This window comes from Castor canadensis, chromosome 18 (genome assembly GCF_047511655.1).
Source record: "Castor canadensis chromosome 18, mCasCan1.hap1v2, whole genome shotgun sequence".
Classification (NCBI taxonomy): Eukaryota; Metazoa; Chordata; class Mammalia; order Rodentia; family Castoridae; genus Castor; species Castor canadensis.
This window is the reverse complement of record NC_133403.1, coordinates 4089223-4114033: the sequence shown is the minus strand read 5'-3', so window position 1 is coordinate 4114033 and position 24811 is coordinate 4089223. Positions and strand designations below refer to the sequence as shown.

Below are 24811 nucleotides of genomic sequence, written 5' to 3'. Positions count from 1 at the left end.
AGCAATTTCCCCCTAGACTTTCTAATATTTGCCTCACTTAGAGGCCATCACTTCAAGGTAAAATGCAAGTTTGAAAAAAATCCCTAGAGGACTAACTAATACAGTGTATCTTCAAGATGAGAGGACAATCTACCCTCCAAAGGTGGTTATTCTCATAGTGATGCTTACAGTTTATAGAAGACCCTGAATTACCATCTGCAGTTCCTGCTGTTCATGAGAGACCCTGTGGACCCAGAATAGTTTCCTAAACGTAAACTTGGATGGTATGGACCATGAAGTTGGTGAGTTAGGCTCAGTGTCCATGCCTCATATCAGTTTTATTCTCTACTCATCACGTCATTATTCTAACATAACAAAACAAACTTCTTTATTTCTGTGAGCAAGAGAATAAAAGCAATCAAGCCAGGCATGGTAGCTACATAGTGAGAACCTGTCTCAAAACAAAAAAAAAAAGAAAGAAAGGAAAATATCAAATCAGCACATGTCTGTGATACACAGCAGCGCAGAGGCTAGGGCAGAAGAACTGTAAGTTTAAGGCCAGTCTGGGCTACATAGCAAGTTCGAGACCTGCCTGGACTATAACAAAGTCCTATCTCAAAAAATAGAAAAAGAAAAGAAAAAAAGATATCTAACCATAGAGTAATAACTCTATAAATTTTCATTCTATACTTACACAATAATTACAGATCTGAGAAATCAGGTTTTTCATTAATACTCCTTTGCCTTTCCTGGAATTCATATTCTCTCTCTCATTCTTTCTCTTCCTTTCTCTCTCTCCCTCTCCCACCATATATATATATGTATATATATAGCTTATATAAATAAATAACAGAAAAGACAGAGAGACCAACAAAGGGCAGTGGGGGGGGGAGAGAGAGAGAGAGAGAGAGACAGAGAGAGAGAGAGAGAGATTATCTTGGCACACCAGAACACATCTTTAGAGAGTGTTAAGAACTTCCTTATAGAACACCAACTTGGGGAAAAGAGGAAATTCTCCCCAGTGGCAACAGCACCAGTATTTAGTGAAGGTCAATACCGTAAATATCAAAATCCCACATTTCACAGCTCATCTGAATAAATATGTAAACCATAGCCGACGTAGAACGGAACACCACCTGGAACAAACAAAAACGTAACTTCGTTAAAAAAGCAAATGATGTAGAGTTTCAGTTCTGCAAAGTGAAAAGGTTCTGAAGATCTGTTTCACAACAATGTAAATATACTTAGCACACTGAATCACATACTTAACAGTTCAAAGTTTGACATGGAGCGGTGGTGCATGCCTATGTAATCCTAGCACTTAAGTCACTGAAGCAGTAGGATCTAGAATTTCAGGCTAGCCTGGGCTACACAGCAGGGTGAAGGTCAGTCTGAGCAACATAGCAAAACCCTGTCTCAAAAGACAAAACAAACAGCTTGGTGCCTGTGGCTCACGCCTGTAATCCTAGCTACTCAGGAGGCAGAGATCAGGAGGATCCCAGTTTGAAGTCATGAGACCCTATCTCAAAAATACTATCCATCACAAAAAAGGGCTGGAGGAGTGTCTCAAGTGGTAGAGCGCCTACTTTAGCAAGTGTGAGACCCTGAATTCAAATCCCAGTACCAGAAAAAAAAAAAAGTTCAAAGGGTAAATTTTACAAGTGCTTTTCACCACATTTAGAAAAAAAAATGGAGGAATTCTTTCAATCATGACAGGGAACTTCTAAAAGCAAACTCCATCCATGCGTTCTCTCTTTTATTTAAATAGAAACTGAGGTCTTACTCTGAGCCTAGTATCAAGAGCAGTAAGATCTGGCCCCTGCCATCTTGGAGCTGATACCACAGGACAGGAAGCACAGAATACTGCAACAAAAACATATGTCCCATGAAGATCTGCACAATAAACGCAGCAGAAGGGGCGGTGATGTCACCTGGGAACACCATGGAGACCTCATTACGGAGGCAGAACATGGGGAAAAGACACACCAAATGATAAGTGGCCAGGTTAATAAATTACCACTCATGTCCTACCTCCCCTCTGCTCTTCTGGCTGGGCATGCAGACCTCTATCCAGCCTTTCTCTCCTTTGAAGAGGTTTGGCAAGATAGCAGAATACAAATCTTAGACATTCTTTTAGCTGATTAGAGACAGAAGCTCCTCAAGACAATTCACTCCTGGGTTTTCTATAGATCCTGACACATAATAACCACTGGAGAAATTCGCCTACTTCTCCAGCCTACACAAACACGAAGACCAGGAGGAAACAGACTTTTGAAAATGTTAGTTTTAATCATCCCTGGGTACTGGTATGAGGGATTTGGGCCCTTTTGTATTAACTTTTTTTTGGTGCTAGTATTCCAATCCAGGGCCTCAAACGTTCTACCACTGAGCTACACTCTCAGACCTGTTGTATTGTTTTTTTTTTTTTTTTGGTATTTTTTTTTTTGAGACAGGGTCTTGCTATGTAATGTAGCCCAAGCTGGCCTTGAATTCACTACATAACCCAGGACTGCTTCAAACTCAAGAGAACCTTACCTCAGTCTCCAAAGGGCTGGGATTACAGGTGTACTCCCCATACCCAACTTGCTTTTTCTATATAAAAATAGAGCTTGGCCCAGTGGAAAGCACCTGCAGCCCCATCTATGTGGGAGGCTGAGGTAGGAGTATTACTTGACTCAGGAGTTTGAGGCCAGCCTAGGTATAAATACTCCTTTTCCTTTTAAATTTCTAATCTTTTGTGGGTTAAAAACCAGGTAATTGACCTGCTAGAGCACGTACTTACCGTGCACACACCCCATGTTCAATCCTGGCACCAAAAAAAAAAAAAGGCAATGAAAAACTATATGCAAGTATCAACACAAAAGTAAGAGGGCTTTGTGACATTACTTAAATTTTACAGTGCTGATTTCTTTTTATACGCACAGATCTTATTCTTCTAATCAGATTAGGTGACTTTTTTTTTTTCTTTTTTTTTTTTTGGCAGTGCTAGGAATTGAACCCAGGGCCTTGTATGTGCTAGGCAGGCACTCTACCACTAAACTACATTGCCAGTCCATTAGATTATAATTTTCTTTTTTTGAGATGGGAGTTTTCCTATGCTACCCAGGCTGGTCTAGAACTCCTGGACTCAAGTAATTCTCCTGCCTCAGCTTCCCAAGTAGCTTGGACTACATACATGTACCACTACACCCAGCCAAATTATAAAAATTTAAGGTCAGATAGGGTACCTAAAACTTCAAACATTTGAGAGACTCCTAAGCACAGGAGCTATGCCAGAGAATTTTAGGGTATAGAGGTAAAAGGTGCAGCCCTTGTCCTCAGGTTGCTTACAGTCCAGTAGCAAGGAACAATAAGCAAGTGTATCCACCACAGTGTGGGAACTGCAAACATATGCATAGGTCCAGAGGACCAGGGAGGGACTTCCAGCTTGGAAGAGAGGTGGAGTGGATCACTGGAATAAGAGCTGACCAAATCAGCAAACAGAAGTCCTTGGTTCTAGTTCTAGTGATTTTTTTTTTCTTTTGGGTGGTACTGGAACTTGAACTCGGGGCCTCACATTTATGAGGCAGATGCTCTATCACTTCAGCCACTCCTCCAGCCCCAGTTCTAGTTCAGTGGAAACCCTAAGCAGCTGGAATGGGGCTTAGAAAAAAGCACTCCTGTGCTGGATGTGATGGCACATACCTTAGTTCTGACTACGTGGGAGGCTGAGGTGGGAGGATTACTTGAACCAGAGTATGAGACCAGCCTGGGGAACAGAGGGAGACAAAGAAACAATGAGAGGAAAAAGAAAGGAAAGAAAGAAGGTAAGAAGGACGCCTTCATGTGGCTCTGTCTCAGTATCCATAAAAAGGGCAAAAAAAAAAGAGATGCCTATCCAACCCGTACTATAGAGTGCTGGAGAATAAGGTTCAAGGGAGAAAATCTGACAGGTATGGCATACACCTGTAATTCCAGCATTCTGGAGGCCAAAGCCAGGAGGATTATGCATTTAAAGTCAGCCTGGGCTGCACAGCAAGACCCCGCCTCAGAAAAACAAAAACAAACCACCACAAGGCACTGGTGGCTAATGCCTGTAATCCTAGCTACTTGGGAGGCTGAGATTAGTAGGATCATAGTTTGAGGTCAGCCTGGGTAAACAGGTCACAAGACCCCATCTCCAAAATAACCATAGCAAAATGGACTGGAGGTGTGGCTCAAGTTGTAGAACCATCTGCTTTGCAAGCATGAAGCCCTGAGTTCAAATCCCAGCCCCATCAAAAAAAAAAGAAATGCTGGGGGCAAAATTCAGGCTCAAGTAACAGAGTGCTTGCCTAGCAAATCTGGGTTCAATCCCTAGCACTGAAAAAAAAAGATAAATGAAACATAATATATTATTAGAGTTATTTACTTATATATAAATAAATTTACATATTACATATATCTACAATATATATTTAAATTATTATATTGTTATTTTTAATGTATTAATACATACATATCTACACAGATACTACCTGTATATGTATTAATGCTACATAAACAACGGGAAATTACAAAAACAAAATTCAGATAGTAGTTACTTCTGAGGACAATGATTCTCAACTAGAAGTGATCATACCCCTCAGGGGATCTATCTAGTGATGTCCAAAGACAACTGGGGTCCTGACTTGAACGTTGGGGTTGGAGGGTGAAACTGACATCACGTGAGTAAAGGTAGCAGGGAATCCTGCTACAGATTTCACAGTGCACAAGTCAGGACCGCACATTTTGGAATTTCAGGGTTTTGGGGTTTGTTTGGGGTTTTTTTTTGGTGTTATTGGGGTTTGAACTCGGGGTCTCATACTTGCTAGGCAGGCATTCTACCACTTAAGCCATGCTCCCAGCCCTCAGGCCCTCCCATGTTGGGTGAAATGATGTTTGTTTGGAGACCAACCTCTTACTTGTACTGTATTTAGTAGCATTCTCACTAGATGCCAACAGCACAACTCCTCAAAATGTGAAAACCAAAATGTCTCTAGACATGCCCAAAAGACTCCCGGGGAGGCAAAATCACCCCTAGTTGAGAAACACTGCTCTCAAAAGAGGCAGGGAGATGAGAACAGGGAAGAGGAGACAGTTTCACCAGCATGAGTAATTTGGATTCTCCCAGCCACAGCAGGGAGCCAAAGAAAGGGATTTCTTCCCAGAGGTTCCTCTCTGTTTATGATCCAGGATGCCTACGTTTAATATCACACAGACCCATTCAGAAGAGGAAAATGAAGAGCAATCCCAATCTGTAAAATATCAGAGTTGCAGAGGACTGATTCTAGCCCACCTGGGCACATGGTAGCAATCACAAGACTTTTGTTTGTTTCTTTGCTTTGATTTCAGGATTTAGACATAAGGGTAGGGGTTGGCAGAGTGGCTCAAGTGGTAGAGCACCTGGCTAGCAAATGTGAAGCCCTGAGTTCAAACCCCAATACCACCAAAAATAAATAAACCAATCAACACACACACACACAAATCATTTTATAGAACCCCAGCAGCCCAGCAACTAAAAGAATGGTCAAATGGGACTTCATAAAATTAAAAAGCTTCTGCACAACAAAAGAAATGATCTCTAAACTGAAGAGACCACCCACAGAGTGGGAGAAAATATTTGCCAGCTATACATCAGACAAAGGACTGATAACCAGATTATACAGGGGACTTAAGACGCTAAACTCTTCCAAGATCAGTGAACAAATAAAGAAATGGGAAACTAAATTAAACAGAACTTTCTCAAAAGAAGAAATTCAAATGGCCAAAAAACACAAGAAAAAATGCTCACCTCTCTAGCCATAAAGGAAATGCAAATCAAAACCACACTAAGATTCCACCTCGCCCGTCAGAATAGCCATCATCAAAAACACCACCAACAACAGGTGTTGGCGAGGATGTGGAGAAAAAGGAACCCTCATACACTGCTGGTGGGAATGCAAGCTAGTGCAACCACTCTGAAAAAAAATTTGGAGGTTTCTTAAAAATCTAAACATAGATCTGCCATATGCTCCAGCAATCCCACTCCTGGGGATATACCCAAAGGGATTCGACACAGGTGACTCCAGAGGCACCTGCACACCCATGTTTATTGCAGTGCTATTCACAATAGCCAAGTATGGAAACAGCCAAAATGCCCCACTACTGACAAATGGATCAAGAAAATGTGGTACTTGTTCACAGTGGAATTTTATTCAGCCATGAAGAAGAATGAAATCTTATCATTCGAAAGTAACATCATTCTGAGTGAGGTAAGCCAGGCTCAGAAGACCAAAAATTGTATGTTCTCACTCATATGCAGACTTTAGATCTAGGGCAAATACAGCAGTGTGGTTGGACTTGGATCACATGACAAGGGGAGAACACATACGGGAGATATGGAATAGGTAGAAAACGCAAAACATGAAAGCATTTGATGTCCTCACTCCAGAGGAACTAATACAGAAACCTTAAAGCGACAGAGGTCAACACGAGAAGGGGATCAGGAAACCAGTGTAAAGATCAGTTAGAGATGAATCAACTTGAGTTGTAATACACTTGTGCACGGACGCAATACCATGAATCTCTCTGTATAGCTATCCTTATCTCAACTAGCAAAAACACCTTGTCTTCCTTATTATGCTTATGTCTTCTCTTCAAAAAATTAGAGATAAGGGCAGAACAGGTTCTGCCTGGAAGCGAGGCAGGGAGGGGGGTGAAAGGTTGGGGGAAGAGGGCAGGGAGGAGAAATGGCCCAAACAATGTATGCACATGTGAATAAATGAATTAAAAAATAACTTTATAAATCTTACCCTGGTATCTTCACTGATATAACCACACATGACTTTTTCATTCTTGACCCACAGCTCACCCGCCTGTGCCCTGAAAGGAGACACACAAACAAGTTGTCCTAAGTCTCACATGAAACCAGGAAAAACAGGGGTAGCTTCAGGTGTCTAGCTCTACTCTGATGTTGATACTCAAATGACCGGTTATATATTTCTAGTAGATTATCCACCATAATTCTCAGATTTGATTCAATGAGTCTCAACAGTCAAAAATCCATCTTAATTTCAGGATTAGAACACAAGCAGTCAGGAAAAATGAAGGGACAGGGTCCATATTCAGTGAAGGTCACTCTGCTGGGAAGAAAAAAAAAAATCTTGTATCTGTTTGAAATGGGGTCTTGCTAGGTTGCCCCGACTGGCCTTAAATACAACCCTCCTGCTCAGCCTCCTGAGTAGCTGGGATTACAGACATGTGCCATTATGCCCAGCTTTTCTGAAATTTTTAAATGGAAATTGGGTACATTTTTTCAGTTTGGTGTTTAATACTCTGAAACTTTTTGAGGGTATGAAATGGATAGTACAGTATAATGATCGTGACTTTCACCGGCCTGGGGAGAAACTAGCCAAGGTAGAATAGCAGCTGTGAATGCAACTGACTAATTGAATGATCATGGAGAAATAACTCTGGGAGGACTGGTGTTCTTATCTTTAAAAATAAGACTGAAGCTCAGCACCAGTGGCTCACGCCTACAATCCTAGCTACCCAGGAGGCAGAGATCAGGAGGATCGCAGATTGAAGCCAACCTGGGCAAAAAATTCCTCAAGACCTCATCTCAACCAATAAAAACTGGGCAAGGTGGTGCACACTTCTCATCCCATCTATGTGGGAAAATACAAGCAAGACCCTATTCAAAAAAATAACTAAAGCAAAAAGGGCTGGTGGCGTAGCACAAGCAGTGGAGCATCTGCCTAGCAAGTGCAAGGTCTGGAGTTCAAATCCTGGTACCATCAAAAAAAAAAAAGAGAGAGAGAGAGAAATGAAACAATGAAGCTTGGCATGGTGGTACATGCCTATAATCCCAGCTACACACGAGGCAGAGATGGGAAGATCCTAGCTTGAGGCCAGCCCAGGCAAAAAAGGTAGTAAGACTCTATCCAGAAGACATGCTGAAGCTGGGCATCATGATTTACACTGGGACCTCAGCTACCAGTGAGGCAGAAGTAGGAGGATTATAGTTGGAGGCTGGCCATGGACAAAGACCTACTATTTGAAAAACAAACTAAAGCAAACAGGGCATGGCTTAAATGGCGGAGCACTTGCTAGGCCAAAGTGAGAGCGTGAGAGAAAGAGTAAGTGTAAAAGAGAGCTAGAGAATGATATCTACCTTACAGAGCTGCTTTGTGAATTAAACCAGAGTATATGGGGAAACTTTTCAGGATAGCACTAGGATAGGAGGGGCTCTATTCCTATTAATAAGAACCACAACAATAACAGATCTTAACACAAAATGCTCTCTTGGAGAGAAAGTGGTAGTATTATCTGAAGACCTGGTAACCATCCCTCAACCAACCACTCTAGCCTTCTACCAGTCTCACTCTTTCCCTAATATAATCACCTGCCCAGCCTAAGTAACTGGTCCTCATAAAAAAGGAAGGAATGGGGCTGGGGGCAGAGATCAGTGGTACAGCACGTGTTTAGCACATGAAAAGCCTTGGGTTCAATTCCCAGCACCAAAATAAATAAGTGACACAAACACAAAATCCATATCCCTCAGGACACAACCCAAGAGCACACATGACTTCCCACAAAACAGACAGAATGGGACATTACCAGGTTGCAGGTGACCTGGGGGGCACTAGGTCCATGAGCTTAGGAAGGGCACTTTCCTCCCTTTTCTATTAATGAGTTGTTTGGGGTCAATGATCACCGACATCCTTACCCCCTTACCCCTCCATTCTGAGACAGGGTCTTATAGCCCAGGCTGGTCTGGAACTTGCTATGAAGCCTGGGCTGGCCTCACACTTGTGATCTTCCGGAGGCCAGTTCAGACCTTGAGAACAGCCTTGGCAACACAGTGCAACTCTGTCTCAAAAAGAAATAAATTTAAAAAGAGAAGTGATGTTTGATCCAGTGTAGGAATAATATGCCTGCCAGAGAAAGGATAGAAGACTTTGTAGTTTACATCTAACCATTCATGAGCAAAATAAGAAGACAGATCTTTAAAAATCTAAAACTGATGGCATTTTCATTTCTCTATCTAGCACTTTGTATTGTATATAAGGGTGTTTACACAGAGAAACGAGGAATTAAGAATGAGAAGGATCTCAGAAGGTTTTTGTTTTGCAGGGATGAGGATTGAACCCAGAGCCTCATGCATGCTAGGCAAGCACTCTACCACTGAGCTACAGCCCTGGGTTTAGCAGACTACACACACACACACACACACACACACACACACACACACACACACACACCCCTCCTGCAAGTCAAATCCAGCCCATTTCCTTTTTTATGGCACCTAGCTAAGAATGTATTTTATAAGATTAAACACACACATACATAAAAAATATGACAGAGGTCTGAGATCTATGTGGCCCACAAAATCTAAAACAGAAAATTATTTCCTTGACAGAAAAGATTCTAAACTAAGCATTTCATTCTATAGATGTAGAAACAAGAGTGTACCTGACTTGCTCAACAGCACCCTGAACACTGATCACTGTGACAGTTAATAATTGTTACTTCAGGGATAGATCCAGGTTTCCTGACCCCTGGATCACCATCTAGCAGAGACTGGCTTATAATGGAGCCATGAATCTAGGTTGCATTTCTTCTCCTGCTAGAGACTTACTTCACTTCTGGGGTTGTTCTCTAGTTGCTTGGATTTTTAGAAGAATTTTGACCCTGCAACAACTTTCAAAACATCCTTTATGGAATAAAAAAATGAATATTTTATCCTTTATTTCTTTTAGCAAAAGGTGAATGGTTTATATAACATAAAGAGAAAGCAGAATATAAAATCTTTTGTGTGTGTGTGTGTGTGTGTGTGTGTGTGTGTGTGTGTGTACTGAACCCAGGGCCTCATGCATCTTACACTTGAGAAATGTCCCCAGCCCTCCTTCTTCGTATTTTAGACAAATCAAATGCTCCTGTTTGATGACTAAATGTTCCTTACAGAAGAATTCTGGCCATTAAATGCAGAAGTAATAACTGAATGAGAAAAACCACCATTTTGCAACAATCATCAATAGATGAAACTACAAGGTAAAGTTGATGGGGAGCTTTAAAACAGAGAACCAAGCCAGGCACTGGTGGCTCATGCCTGTACTCCTACCCACTCAGGAGGCAGAGATCAGGAGGATCATGGTTCGAAGCCAGTCTGGCAAATAGTTCATGAGACCCTATCTTAAAAAAACCCATCACAAAAAAGGGCTGGTGGAGTGGCCCAAGGTGTAGGCCCTGAGTTCAAGCCCCAGTACTGCAGAAAATAAATAAAACAGGGAACCAGACTGCATCATTTGAACCCACTGGTCCATCTTAGCATCACTAAAGTGAGTCAACCAGATAGAAATATACTTTCAGGAGAAACACGGGTCACATCCCATAGGATTCATCTTTCACTGTTACACTATTTGAATGCTTTACTACAAATGTGCTGTAGTTTTTAAATTTAAAATGGATTTCAGGACTGGGGGTATAATGCTTACTTAGCATGTGTGAGGCTCTAGGGATTTCAAAAAGTCTTTTTTCTTGATGGGCACCAGTGGCTCATGTCTATAATCCTAGCTACTTGAGAGGCTGAGATCAGGAGAATTGTGGTTCAAGGTCAGCCCAGGCAAACAGTTTGTGAGATTCCCCATCTCCAAAATAACCAAAGCAAAATGGTGATAGAGCGCTTGCCTAGCAAGTGTGAGGCCCTGAGTTCAAACCCAAATGCCACCAAAAAGAAAAAAAAAATGAAAATAAGGATTTTTTTTTTCCATTTCTAAAACATATGAGTCTATATCTCTTTTGTCACAGAATACAGGGTGGCTTCAGCAACTTCTTCCATTGATCTTAAAACTATTAACATTCATTGTGGGGTTGGGTTTTTTTGAACAACAATAATCTAGTGTTTCAAGCTCTTATACATTTTATTATATGGATATCCATATGCCCCAAGTGCCTTCTGTAGCCCAGTTCCTGCACTAAATTCTCCTGTTTACTGGTTTATTCGTCCAGGGTAATGTAGTACCTACCTGATGCCAGCAAATTCTACCTTCTGAGTGATGTAGGCACATGTGCTCACCTAAAGGAAGAGAGAAAAGGAGAGAGTGAGTCAACCTGTTAAGGCCATGAAAAGTCAGGAACAAGGTCTCCTAGCTTTCTAATCTCTTCTAATAACCCCAAGTTCAATCAGCATAATCAGCCTGGGAGTAATAGGTTTGCCCCACAGGAAAACCTGCTGAGGCAGGTATAATAATAGGTATATAAGAAGTTGGCGAGTGGTGTAGACTACACCACTCATTCCAGGAGGATAATGAGGGGCAGCCTAGCAAATGTACTTATCTTCACATATGTTTCCACAAGTGTCTACATTTACACATTCATTCAATTGTGCTACAGTTTATTTTCTTTTTGTTTTTGTTTTGAAATAGGGTCTATATAGCCCAAGCCTGTCTTAAACTCAAAGTTCTCCTGCCGTGGCTTCCCAAGTTCTCAGAGTACAGGTGTAAGACATCATGTCTAGGTTTCACTTCCCCTCCAGGGCCAGGGATCCAAGTGGGGGTCTCACACATATAGGTAAGTGCTCTACCACTAAGTAACACTCCCAGATCTATTTCTCACTTTTAGGAAATGGAAATGTCCCTCAACAAATAACAAATAACCAAAGTGGGTGGAGGTGTGGCTCAAGTAGTAGAGTGCCTGCCTAGGAAGTGTGAGGTCCTGAGTTCAAACCCCAGTCCCACCAGAAAAAAAGAAAGAAACAGGAGGAACAAATGAAATCAAGTGACAATCAGAAAATAAAGTCACATTCAAAAGTAAAATAGTATTATTTCCCATTCAAACCTAAAATTCAGAGTAAACATCTTTAACAATAAACAAAAACAAAATACAACCATGAAGAGAATGGAAGAGGATACAACACGTTTACAGTAACTTTTTGCAGTCGGTGAAATCAGAAATGACCTTCTTCTCTCACTACAGCCTTTAAATCTCTATGATAAACAAGGATTATTCTTTTTCTTTGTAGTGAAATTGATAGTAAAGTAAGTTGATAAGAAAGGAATACATTTTCAACAGATAGAAAGCAGGCCACCTCTAGAGAGAGAACAAGAATAGCAAAACAAGGATTCTTCTTATAATGGAAAAAAGCAACAGATGTCTTACCAAACTTTTCTTCAGTCGCCACATATCTCCACGACCAATATATTGATCCTTAAAAGTTAATTCCACTAGGTCAAGGGTCACATCCTAAAAGAGATAATTAAACATCTCTCTGCATTACTTTATAGTAATCAGATAATGTCCACTCACCAAGACGGAACAAAAGCTTTGCAAAAAACCAAAATTATTGATTGGGTGCCAGTGGCTCACAGCAGTAATCCTAGCAACTTGGGAGGCTGAGATTGGGAGTGGTTCAAGTCCAGCCTGAGCAAATGGTTCGAGAGATTCCATCCCCAAAATAATGACAACAAAATGGACTGGAGGTGTGGTTCAAGTGGTAGAGTGTCTACTTTGCAAGCATGAAGCCCTAAGTTCAAACCCCAGTGTCTGTCTCTCTCTCTCTCTCTCTCTCTCTCTCTCTCTCTCTCTCACACACACACACACACACACACAGAAAACTGGAAGACTTTTCAATAGGAAAACCCTGACAAACTGAATTTTATACATCAGAGGCAGCTTGTGTGTATGTGTGTGCATGCGTGTGTGTGATATACTCAGGGTCTATACCTTGAGCCACTCCACCAGCCATTTTTTTTTTAATGGGCTTTTTTAAGATAGGGTCTTGTGAACTATTTGTCTGGGCTGACTTCGAACCTCGATCCTCCTAATCTCTGCTTCCTGAGCCAACGGCACATTGCCCAGAGGCAGTTTTAAGTATGGATAATCAGTCAACAACAAATCCTACAGCAGTAATAACATCTATTTAGTGCAAAGAGCATCAGAGTACTAATTCTGTGTTTTAGTCTTTTGCTATTGTTCATTGGTTGGCGGTTTACTTTTCGGGATAGTCTCGCTGTGTTACCCAGGCTGGCCTTAAACCCCTGGGTTCAAGCTACCCTCCTATTTCAGCCTCCTAGTAGCTGGGATTATAGGTGTATGCCAACATACCCTGTGTTTTACTCTTGATTCTGCCATACAAGTATAACACGGAGCTACATACTTTATTTTCCAATATGTCAACAGTACCTTCTGGACAATGATTTTTTTTTTTTTTTTTTTTTACCAATCATAGCATCACTTCATGAAGAAAAATGAAGAGAAAGACATTTTAATAATTTAATAGAAAATTATGCATACATTTTCATACATAAAATCTATTTAGGACAAACCCTCAAAACAGGGGGGAAAGGTAAATGCAATCTACACACCACCTATAATCTAATCTGACCACGTATTTATAGTCTAACTCTACACTTATTATTATTACCCTCATTATTTATTATGAACTCACTATTTCCTTTAGTGACTTAATCTGGGAGGAAGGGTGCTAATCATTCTAAAAAGACATTGAGGTCTTGAACAAAGGCACACCTTGGGATCCACAACATTCACATAGACGTCTTGATAAGGTCTTAGCCGGAATACCTGAGTCACAGTCTGGTCCACACTGATAGTTTCTGAAACAGAAAAAAATCTGGATCAGATTAATATATTTTAAAGCAGATAAAAATATTCTAAGCTATAAATATGTAGACATTCAACAAGCAACACAATTCAGCATTTGCCATGGGAAAGATATGTTGTCTACATTCTGGGAGCTTAAAATTTAAAGTTCCCTGGTTTTCAGGTGCTAAAGCAATTATGGGGGAAAAAAAAAAAAAACAAAGCTTAGCATGGTGGCACATACCTATAAGCCCAGTACTCGAGAGGCTGAGGTAGGAGAATCAGGAGTTCAAAACAAGCATGGGCTACACAAAGAGAACCTGTCTCAAAAAAAAAAAGGTGCTGGAGGTACAGCAGCTCACTGGTAGAGTGTAAGCTCAAGGTCCTGAGTTCAATCCCCAGTTAACATGTTGGCTCCTTGAACAATGTAGAATAGCCATTAGAGGAAAAGAGAAAGATTTGGATCCATGGATCCAGAATGAGTAAGTAGTCAGGTGTGGTAGCAGGTACCAGTAGTTCCAGTTACACAGGAAGTAGAAGAAGGAGGTTGCTTAAGCCAGGAGTTTGAGGTCAGTCTGGGCAACACAGCAAGACCCCATTCAGACAAAAAAAAAAAAAAGACCAAAATGAGTAAATAGAATCACCACCATTTCTGGCTTCATTTAAATTATAGTTGCTCTGAGGCTGGCAGAGTGGCTCAAGTTGTACAGCACCTGCCTAGCAAGTGTGATGCCCTGAGTTCAAGCCCCCAGTGCTGCCAAAAGAAAAAATAATTTATAGTGGTTCTGAAAATAAATTTCCTCATTCAAAGAATTGTTGGGAAAATAAGGCTCTTTTTATTTGTTTTTATTTAAACAACAGAAATTTATATTCTCACAATTATGAATGCTACAAGTCCAAGATCAAGATGTCAGTGGGGCTGGTTTCATCTAAGGCCTATTTCCTTGTCTTTCAGAGGTTCTTCTGGCAGGGCACCAGTGGCTCATGCCTGTAATCTTAGCTACTTGGGAGGATGAGATCAGGAGGATAGAGGTTTGAGGCCAGCTCAAGCGAATAGTTCAAGAGACCAGAGCAAAATGGACTAGAGGTGTGGCTCAAGAGATAGGACACCTGCTTTGCAAGCATGAAGCCCTGAGTTCAAACCCCAATCCCACAAAAAGAAGGGTCCTCTGTGTTGACCTCTGTCCTTACACGATCTTCTCTCTGTGTGTCTGTGTTCTAATCTCCTCTTCCTTTAAGGACATCGGTCATTGTGATAATGACCTAATGACCTCATTTTAAGTTAATTACCTCTTTAAAGAATAAAGCTTTTAGAAGAAGCTCCCGGTTCAGAGTCTATACAAGTGGAAGACAGTCATCGATATAGTTTCTTCTGTGCCACTTCCTCGAATAGGACAGGCACTTAAATGTTTTGTGGAAAATATACACTATTTAGGAAAACATACTTCTCATCATCAATTTTTTTGAAGTTAAGTATAAAGTTTTCCATATCCACATTAACTTTTCTCCTGGCTCTAAATATAGATTCTTCAAGATGCTGACAAATGAGGTTCCTTGGCAGTTTTGGTATCTGACTTGTTTTTAGAGGGAACACAATTTGATAAGACCAATCTACTTACCCTCATTCCCTCAGATTATGAAGAGAGATTTCTTACAGTTTCTGAGACAGTAAGTATAAAAAGCTCAGAGCAGATGTAAAGCTTACCTTTTTGCAAATCTTCCTTAAGTGACTTGACTTGCAAAAGCAGAGGGCTAGAAAAGAAAGCAACCATGATGTGGGAGGCTGCAAGCAGCAATTTCCCCAGCTTTCTTCACCTCCCCTCAAAGGTCAAAGGGATCAGTTTGTAGCACAAGGGGGCACACTCTCTGAAGAACAAAGAAACTGTACTTGCACTGAAAGGAAATGGAGAAGTTCAACAGAACTCTTCAGATTTATCATCACAACTTTAAAAAAACAGAAAGAATGGACCAATTTTTTAAAATTTTATCAAGTCAAAAGAGTGAACCATTTAAAAAAAAAAAAGTATTAGGTTTCCAAGTCCCAAAAGACATGAGCATTTTTAAAGGCAACAAACCCTGCAGACAGACTATTCCCTGATGTTAGCAAGATGCTCACCTGTATTCGTCATTGGGGTGAGCAATCTCCACAATGTCTCCGAGCTTGATGTGAGGAAACACTTTGGGGTTCACAACTAACTCATCATCTGGAAGACAATTCAGCGAACGTAAGTAGAAAACAGAGACTAGCAGTACAGCATGGGGAAGGCACTGGGTTCAATCTCCAGCCCACATATACCTAAACGGGTTAAAATATTAAGTGCAAAACACACTTATTAAAGTGATAGGTACACTGTGAGTGTGTACCCTATCAGGTTAGTATTACTACCCTAGTTCACAGATGAGGACCCTTTCCAAAAAGTTCTTTTTCTTTTTATTGTATTAGTGCAATTCCATTTTTTTTGTTTCTAGTTTTGCTTGTTTGTTTGTTTGTTTTCTATGGTGCTAGACATGGAACCCAGAGCCTGGTGCATGCTAGGCAAATGCTCTACCACTGAGCTACACTCCTAGCCTCTGACCTTCCATTTTGAATCCAGATTTAGAACAGCTAAACAATGTGAGTGACTGTGGAGGGTGTCACTCAGTGGCAGAACACTTGCCTAGCATGTGTGAGGCCCTGAGGTCTTGGGTTCAATCACCATCACTGAAAAAAAGAACAGAAAAGGCTTTGCACAGGAATTCAGTGCTGAGCTAGTGAGCAGATGAATCAGACAGGGCCAAGAGACCTTTGTCTCCAGAGCGCATGCTCTAGCTACTGTCCCACTGCTCCCAGGGAGAAAGTGACCCACAGCCTCTGGGAATTGTGCCTCATGTCTCTGAGACAGGCCTTTACTCCCTCAAATATCGTGGGTTTGGCATACACCAAGTTCAAAACAGCCTGAGTCCCAGATATGTCTATCTCTTACATTTATGCAATGTTCAAAAAATTTCCCCAATGTCTTAATGTGGCCCTCACAATAAACCTTTATAGTTAACACAAGTGAGGAAATAAGCTGGGAGAAAAAGTTGACTTAAGGGTACACAGCTGGTGGCAGTTTAGCCAGGACTGACTTGTGCCAGTTTCCTTCTATGAGAACCTCTCACATGCTACAAAAGTCAAGTCAAATAAAATGGTGTTTAGAGGGCAGCATCTGATCCAGGAGCAACTTCAGACATCAGTTCACATTAGGATTTGAATAGACCCTTAAATATAAAGGTGTAGCTCAGTAGTAGGGCTTTTGCGTTTTGTTTGCTTGTTGGTGTTTTTTTCTTTTTTGGGGGGATGGGGTAACTGGGAGGTGAACTCAGGGCCTCATGCTTGCTGGATAGGAGTTCTACCAATTGAGCTACTCTGCTGGTCATTTTTCTTTTCTTTTTTTATTTTGCAATACTGGGGTTTGAACTTAGGGCCCACAACTTGAGTCATTCTACCAGCCCTTTTTTGTAATGGGCTTTTTTGAGATAGGGTCTCACAAACTATTTCCTGGGTTAGCTTCAAACCATGACCCTCCTGATCTCTGCCTTCTGAATAGTGAGGATTACAAGCGTGAGCCACTGGCACCCAGTTCACATATTTTGTTTTGCTTAACATTTCCTTCTTGCATGCTTGTCTCCTTAGGGACATGAAAGCTCCTTAGGGACAAGGGACCTTGTCATGTTCACGATCTTTATGTTTGCCATAGGTGCATACCTAATAAATATTTACTGGTTGTATTTTTCTTTGCAGTTGTAGGTATATCACATAGGTAACATGTGTTTTAGACACGTGAAAACGTGTTAAGTACATTATATATACTATCTACACTGTACTCTTGTGGTATTCCCTCTGAGCTATTCCTGTTGTCTATTCTGCTTCATAAATGTTTAGGCAACATGGACAACATACAAAGCACAGTGTTAACAAAAGAAGTTGCATTTTAGCAAAAATTGCATGCCTGGTATATCTTTGTCCCAATAGTTATAATGACAACATTTATTCAGCATGGTCCCAGTACTCTGCTACAATCTTTATACAAATCTCACAGCATCCTGAGACAGAAACTACTGTTTTCCCTTTCCAGCAGTCCCTGCCCTACAGAGGCTTATATGTATATAACACAGATCTATAAAACAGGAACAATGCATATGAAAATATAAATTAAGGCCAGGCACCGATGGCTTACGCTTGTAATCCCAGCTACTCAGGAGGCAGAGATCAGGAGTATCACAGTTCAAAGCCAGCTCGGGCAAATAGTTCGTGAGACCCTGTCTTAAAAAAACCCATCACCTAAAATTGCTGGTGGAGTGGCTCAAGGTGTAGGCCCTGGGTTCAAACCCCAGTAATGCAAAAATAAATAAATAAATAATACAAATTAAGGGTCAGGAGTATAACTCAGCAGTAAAATGTTCGCCTAGCATGTAGGAGGCCCTAGTTTCAATTCCAGTACTGAAAGAGAGAGAGAAAAAAAAAAGAGTCACTATGTTGTTAATTCCACTTGCTCAAGTAAATAACATTTTTAAGACAGAAGGGAGAGCTGGGGATAAATTCCCACACACATGCACACACACACACACACACACACACACACACAAAGAAGGAAAAATTATTCCTTTACAAAAGAAAAAAAAAATCATACAATTAAATGCAGATTTATGGACGAAAGGTGCTAAGAGAAAGGACTGTCAGGCTTGAAATCACAGATTAAGTAGACTAGGGCTAGGGACTTGCCTAAAGTCATAGGGAAGGTTAATGGCAGAACTGGAGTAGGATTCTGCTTTAGTGCAGGGTAACATGTTCCATCCTGCCCTTTTGTTCTATGACTAGCAGCCAAGCAAAGGTTCATCCTTTAATCAAATCTGTCCTACGCACATCTATGCAATGTAAAAACTGAAATATTACTTTAGTTTCTCTTATCTGCCAAGCCAGCGCAGGCTAAAAGTTTACAAACACAGTAATTTGTAATAAACAACATAAACAAATGAAAGGTAATAAACCAAAAAAATTAACAATGTTCCTTAAAAATTTGAACACAAAGCCAGGCATGGTGGCTCATGCCTGTAATCCCAGCACTCAGAGGATGAGGAAAAAGGATTTTGAGTTTGAGGCCAGTCTGGGCTATATATCAAGTTCCAGATAAGCCTGAGCTACAAAGCCAGACCTTGTCTCACAAAACAAAAAACAAAAAAAATGTCTGGGCAGGCACCAATGGTTCACACCTGTAACCCTAGCTACTGGGAGGCTGAGATCTGGAGAAATGCAGTTTGAGGCCAGCCTGCAGAAAATAGTTCAAGAGACCCACATCTCCAAAATAACCAGAGCAAAACAAATGGAGTGGAGGTTTGGCTCAGGCAGTAAAGCACCTGCTTTGCAATTGGGAAGCCCTGAGTTCAAACCCGAGTCCCACAAAAAAAAAAAAAAAAAAGTGGAATACAAATGCTTTTAAAAAGGACATGTTTATGCATGTCATAATGAAATTATGCATTATCATAATGAAATCCCCTCTGATATTAATGCATCCTAATTCAAAAATAAAAATTTAAACAAAAAGGACCTGTGCTCTCAGTCCAACCATCCTCCTTATTGCTGTAGTATATTTGCTGCTTCACTTGGTTGTCTGTCTAGCCTTCATTGCCACATAAGATGGTGTGTAATTTTTCCAAGACATGGGGCACATTAGAACTCCAGCCAATCTGCACAAGCCCCAAAGACCAATCAATACTGACCACTGCCCCCAAAGCCCTTCTTGTGGATGACCAGTTTGTAGACCTTTGTGGTTCTCATCTTGTCCAGTGACTCCCTTCAGCTGTTCCAATCTTGGGGCAGAGATGTCATCTTGCCTCCCTGCGGTTGAAACAGACAAAAAGGCTGGAAAGTCAGACTTCCTGCAATAGCTCTTTGATTTTTAAAGGCCAGTGAAGGTTCTGAGGTTGCTCAGCTAAGAGGTTGATGAACTCACTCCTCCAATAACAAGTCGAGTGAGGGAAAACAAATACAACCGCCGACTCTAGGAACTGAAGGTGGGCTGGGGTCTCATCAAACCAGGGGAAAAGATATTCCTTCCATCGCATCCCTAACAGGAAGACTGACAGTGAATGGGGCGCTCACTAACTGGTACCCACGTACCCCAATAACACCCAAATGTTATAAACATCTCCTCCATTTGTAGATGAGGAAAGTGAAACCCAATACACTAGCCCAAGGTCACTAAAGAAAATGAGACACACTCCCACAATTCACGTTTAGCGAACAATGTCCCCAGCAAGAGGCATACAAATAGGAAAACCGGGGTTCCTTTCCCGATCCCCCATCTGTACCAACTCTCAGCGGACCCTCCTGCCTCCTTTTCGCCATTAAGGCTGAGCGGGAGAGAGACTTGTCCAAGGTCACACAGCGGGCTGGGGGCAGAGTCAGAACTCGAACCTGGGTCACGGCCCCCTCCCTCAAGTCCTCCAAAGCCCTAAACTGGGGCACTCACCCGTAGCTCCGGAGCCCCTTCCCGCCTCAGGCCGGGCCCCGAGGGCCGGACCTTGGACAGGTACCCCAGTGACTCCTCGGGACACCCCACCTAAGCCCCCCACAATCCACGCAGCTTCCGCCCCCAAGCTCCCGGCGCCGGCAGGCCCAACCCAGCCAGCGAGCGCTCACCTGAGAGTCCGCGCCGCTCCTGTGGCTCCGCCCCGGAGTCCCGCCCCCTTCCCGCCCCCCCCCCCCAGGCCGCTCTAGCCAGGCCTCCGCCACGTCTCTATGGCCGCGCTACTTCCTCATCCGGGGCTCGCGCCGGGGGCGGGGCGTCGAGTCCAGCCGCTGACTCTTACCGCCTAGAGTGGTTGGTTTCCCGCCCACGGGTTAGATTACCTTCTGCCTGGGAGAGGAAATCCGAAAATAAATCCTTACCCAGGACTTTCGGTTCCTATTAGTGACTAACAGGAGAAACTGGGGCGAGTCTCCCTCTTTCCCCATCAATCTAGATGAGCTCGGTTTCCTTGGGTATAAGCGAAGTTAATGACTCTCACCTGGCTCAGAGGGATTACTGGTAAGCAGAAAAGAATGTTTTCAGGAGAATTTTTATAACATGCAAAGGAATAAGCACGTGAGACTGCAAAGGAAGATCTGTGCTCCTTCGGGATTTTTTTTTTTTTTTTGTGGGACTAGGGTTTGAACTCAGGACTTCATGCTTGCAAAGCAAGAGCTCAGCCACCTGAGCCACACCTCCAGTCCATTTTGCTCTGGTTATTTTGGAGATGGGGTCTTGCAAACTATTTGCCCCAGGTGAATCCTCCCTCCTCCTATGTCAGCCTTCCAAGTAGCTAGGATTACAGGAGTGAGACACCGGTGCCTGGCTTCCTCTGGTTGTTAAGCACAACAGCTACCATGACTTCACAGACATGCTTCTGTAGTTGTACCCTTATAAAATGGTAGAAAGTATGACAGTTCACAGATAGGAAACAGCCTGGGGACACAAACTCAGAAGGAAGGAAGGATCGCTCCTGACCACAGCCCATCCAATTTGGCATGTGGCACCCAGAACTGACTGGCCCAAGCTCCCATCTGTTGGGACATCTTTCAGTCCATTTTGCTTTGGGTTTTTTGGAGATGAGAGTCTCTTGCCCTGTTTGCCTGAGTTGGTCTTGAATGGCGATCCTCCTGATCTCAGCCTCCTAAGTAGCTAGGATTACAGGCGTGAGTCACTTGTGCACAGTTGACCACTAAATCTAAATGCCACCCCTGCCACCACGGTCAGTTACAGGATCTTGTTTGAATTTGCTCACAGCTTTAACACAAGCTGTATCAGTTTTTATAGCTTTCAGAAAATGTATGAATGTTGAAAGAAAAAAGTGTGGTATACCAGAGGGGACTTGGGAGTGGCCCAAGGGATCCACTGTAACAAAACAAGAACGCTGCTGCAGGTGGCCCACGTCTACTTGGGAGGCTGAGATCAGGAGGATCTCAGTTCGAGGCCAGCACATACAAATAGTTCTTGAGATCCTATTTCCAAAATAACCAGAACAATATGGACTGGAGTTGTGCCTCAAGTGGTAGAGCACCTGCTTTGCAAGCAATAAGCCCTAAGTTCAAACCCCAGTCCCACCACAAAAAAAAAAAAAAAGCAAGAACATCCTTTGCCTGGCATCATGCCTCACCCCTGCAATCCCAGCACTGGTGAGGTGAAACAGGAGATCAAGATCAAGGCCAGCCTGGGCAGCATAGGGAGACCTATCTCAAAAATCAAAAAACAAAAACAAAACCTTCCTTAATTATGACTGATTTAACTTTAGAATTCAGGGATAAGTTAATTAAATACTTTAACTATTAAGTAGTAGTTAATTGGTTTTTATTTGTGTGTGTGTGTTTTTTTCTGCTGTTCTTTTCTTTTCTTTTCTTTTAGGGGGAATGTTTGTTTTTGAGACAGAGTCTCACTATGATGCCAAGGCTGGTCTAGAACTACTGGGCTCAAGCAGTCCTCCTTCTTCAGCCTCCTCAGTAGTCCATAAGACAAGTGTATGCCAACCAACCAGGCTTGTGAAAACTTTATATTAAAGAAAAACAGAAGGCAGGCATAGTGGTACATGCCTGTAATCCCAGCTCTTGGGAGGCTGAGGCAGAAGGACCTTGAGTTCCAGGCCAGGGAGACCCTATCTCAAAAAAAGGAAGGGAGGGAGGGAGAGAGGAAGGAAGGAAGGAAGGAAGGGGCAAGCCAGATGCTGGTGGCACACAACTATAATCTTACCTACTCAGAAGGCAGAAATCAGGAGACTTGTAGTTTGAAGCCAGCCCCAGGCAAACAGTTCTGGAGACCTTACATTGAAAATACACAAAAAAGGGCTGGCAGAGTGGCTCAAGTGGTAGAGTGCCTGCCTACCAAGCGTAAGTCCCTAAGTTCAAACCCGAGTTACCACCAAAAAAAAAGAAGAAAGGAAAAATAAAGAAAGGGGAGAGAAGGGAGAGAGAGAAGGAAGGAAGTTAGGAGGAAGGAATGAAGGGGGAGGGAGGGAGGGAGGAGATGGGCTGGGGGTGTAGCTCAATGGTAGGCTACTTCCCTAACATGTCTGATGTCCTAGGTTAGATCCCTCGTGCACAGATTAAAAAAAAGAAAAGAAACCCATACATAATTCAGTAGAAGATAACAGTTTCAAATTATTCAAAGGTCAGATGTCAGCCCTAACAAGCATTTATGTTGCCACTACAGGTTCCCTGAAACCATCCTCCACACAGTTTTCTATCTTTAGCAAGGGTGGTTACTGGAAAGTCCTTTGTTCCAAGGGAGCTAACTTAATTCTTTTCTGATCATTATGAGAATTGAATTCCTTCCCTGAGATGTTCACAACTGACACACACACACACACACACACACACACACACACACACACACGGACGTTTGGCACAATACCTTTAACATACAAACATTTCACTTCTGAGCTGGGAAACTTGCTTTGCAAATGAGAGACCCTGAGTTCAATCCCCAGCACAGCCAAAATAGGTAACTATAAAAATGGAGGGTATTCTGGATATTGTTAACTGACCAAAAGCAGGAAATTGGCTCTCCTCTGACTTTCAGGGACTGAATATGTGTGATGCTTCCTTTGGACTCCACTACCCTAGTGCACATCTAGAAGCAGGGCTGGGACCTAGGATGGGGCAGGTAAGAAACTCACCCTGGAGTATGAAATGTTAAGGAAGTACAAAACAAGACAAAATAAAACAACAGTAAGCCAGGAGCTGGCTGTAATCCCAGCTACTCAGGACGCAGAGATCAGGAGGATCTCGGTTCAAAGTCACCCCAGGGACTTAGTTCTCGAGACCCTATCTTGAAAATACCCATCACAAAAAAGGGCTGGTGAAGTGGCTCAAGGTGAAGGCCCTGAGTGCAAACCCCAGTACCGCAAAAAGCAAGATGAATAATATTTTCATGTAGCTTAAAAATAAAATAAAAATTTGAAACTCTGTGTGTTGGTACACACCTATAATTCCAGCACTTGGGAGGCTGAGGCAGGAGGATTGTGAGTTGGAGGCCAGCCTGGACTACATAGTGAGAGTGTGTTTCAAAAGCAAAAATTAAAAATAACAAAAATTGAAGGGCTGGCAGAGTGGCTCAAGTGATAGAGTACCTGCCTAGCAAGCAAGAGACCTGAATTCAAACTCAGTACCTCCAAAAAAAAAAAACTTAATAAAATTAATACAAGTACATGCTGAGAAAATATCACATTTTAAATGAAGATAAAATCAGTAATGGGGCTTTGTGGGGCCATATTATAATCTGACACAAGAGGACAATTCAATAATACTGAGTTTCTCAGACCCCAGGCTAAAGGCTTCTTGTTGCCTGGGAAAGTACTTGACAAGGACATTGTAATATGTGTTCAACTGAATTTCTTGTTATTTCATCCTAACAGCATCTGTATCCATGAGAAAATAGGTAGCGTATATATAAGCTGTACATATGTACGAACTCTGTGGTTTCATTCAGCCTCTTGACAATAGAGTTGATCTTTGAGTGTTTCCAGCCTATCAGCATATTCCGTGGCTCAAAGCTATCTTGAGCAAATATGTCTCCCCAACCCCTCCAAACCTCTAGCTCTCTCCAAATTGATAAATGCCAAGAAGCAACAGACTTCTGGCTTTTACACAGATCTGTGTGGTTTGGGGCGAGTACGAGTAGATTCTCTGGACATCCTTATTAATGAGTTAATTTTTTTTTTTTTTTGCCCTTTCCTTCTAATGTCTGCCAGACACTGCATTAAGATGCTGTAATGAACAGAACAAGCAAGGATGTGAAAGGGGACAAATAATGAACAAGTCAGGGAGATGAAACACGGTACTTTCACTGATAAAGCGGAGAGGAGATGAAAACATGGTAACCAACTAGAGACACCGTGGTCACGTGGGATTTAGTGGTCCGTGTGATCAGAAGCAGCAAGTGACTTAAAACAGTGATTCCAGTTATTAAAAGATCTCTCGAGTTGCCAGCGTGGTAGTAGGGAGGATCTGAGAGTTGCAAACGTCCAAGTCAGAAAAATGGTAGACTGACTCGGTGTGGTGCCAGCAGAGACCTGCACTGGGCCTTGGAGATTCAGCCAAGCAGAGTCAGAAGGTGTGTTTCCCTTTAAGCGTCTGAGCCGCAGCGGGGCGGGGTTGAGCGCGGCTGCCGGCGCTTAGCAGAGGGCGGAGGTCCGCGGTGAGAAGAGCGGCCCCTTAGAGTGCGCGCGCGCGCGCGCGCGCCGTGCGGGGGCGGGACTTAGG

The 24811-nt window shown here is 42.4% G+C and overlaps 1 protein-coding gene across 15 annotated transcripts in view; it reads right to left on the bottom strand.

Moving 5' to 3' along the window:
• Positions 1-20270, bottom strand: part of Depdc5 (DEP domain containing 5, GATOR1 subcomplex subunit) — a 139266-nt gene extending 118996 nt beyond the window's left edge. For 8 of the 15 annotated variants that reach the window (XM_074060950.1, XM_074060953.1, XM_074060956.1 and 5 more), the window contains exons 1-10: positions 20219-20270; positions 19297-19414; positions 15674-15761; positions 15263-15309; positions 13486-13571; positions 12118-12201; positions 10986-11035; positions 8695-8829; positions 6771-6840; positions 1037-1115 (exon numbers count right to left, since the gene is read on the bottom strand). In XM_074060950.1, coding sequence (XP_073917051.1) covers positions 1037-1115; positions 6771-6840; positions 8695-8829; positions 10986-11035; positions 12118-12201; positions 13486-13571; positions 15263-15309; positions 15674-15761; positions 19297-19354 — 697 coding nt within the window. In that variant the 5' untranslated portion in view covers positions 19355-19414; positions 20219-20270. Of the gene's footprint in view, positions 1-1036; positions 1116-6770; positions 6841-8694; positions 8830-10985; positions 11036-12117; positions 12202-13485; positions 13572-15262; positions 15310-15673; positions 15762-19296; positions 19415-20048; positions 20194-20218 lie in introns of those variants that run through there. The other 7 variants (XM_074060959.1, XM_074060961.1, XM_074060962.1 and 4 more) reach the window with 3 other exon arrangements.
• Between the last annotated feature and the right edge of the window lie 4541 nt (positions 20271-24811).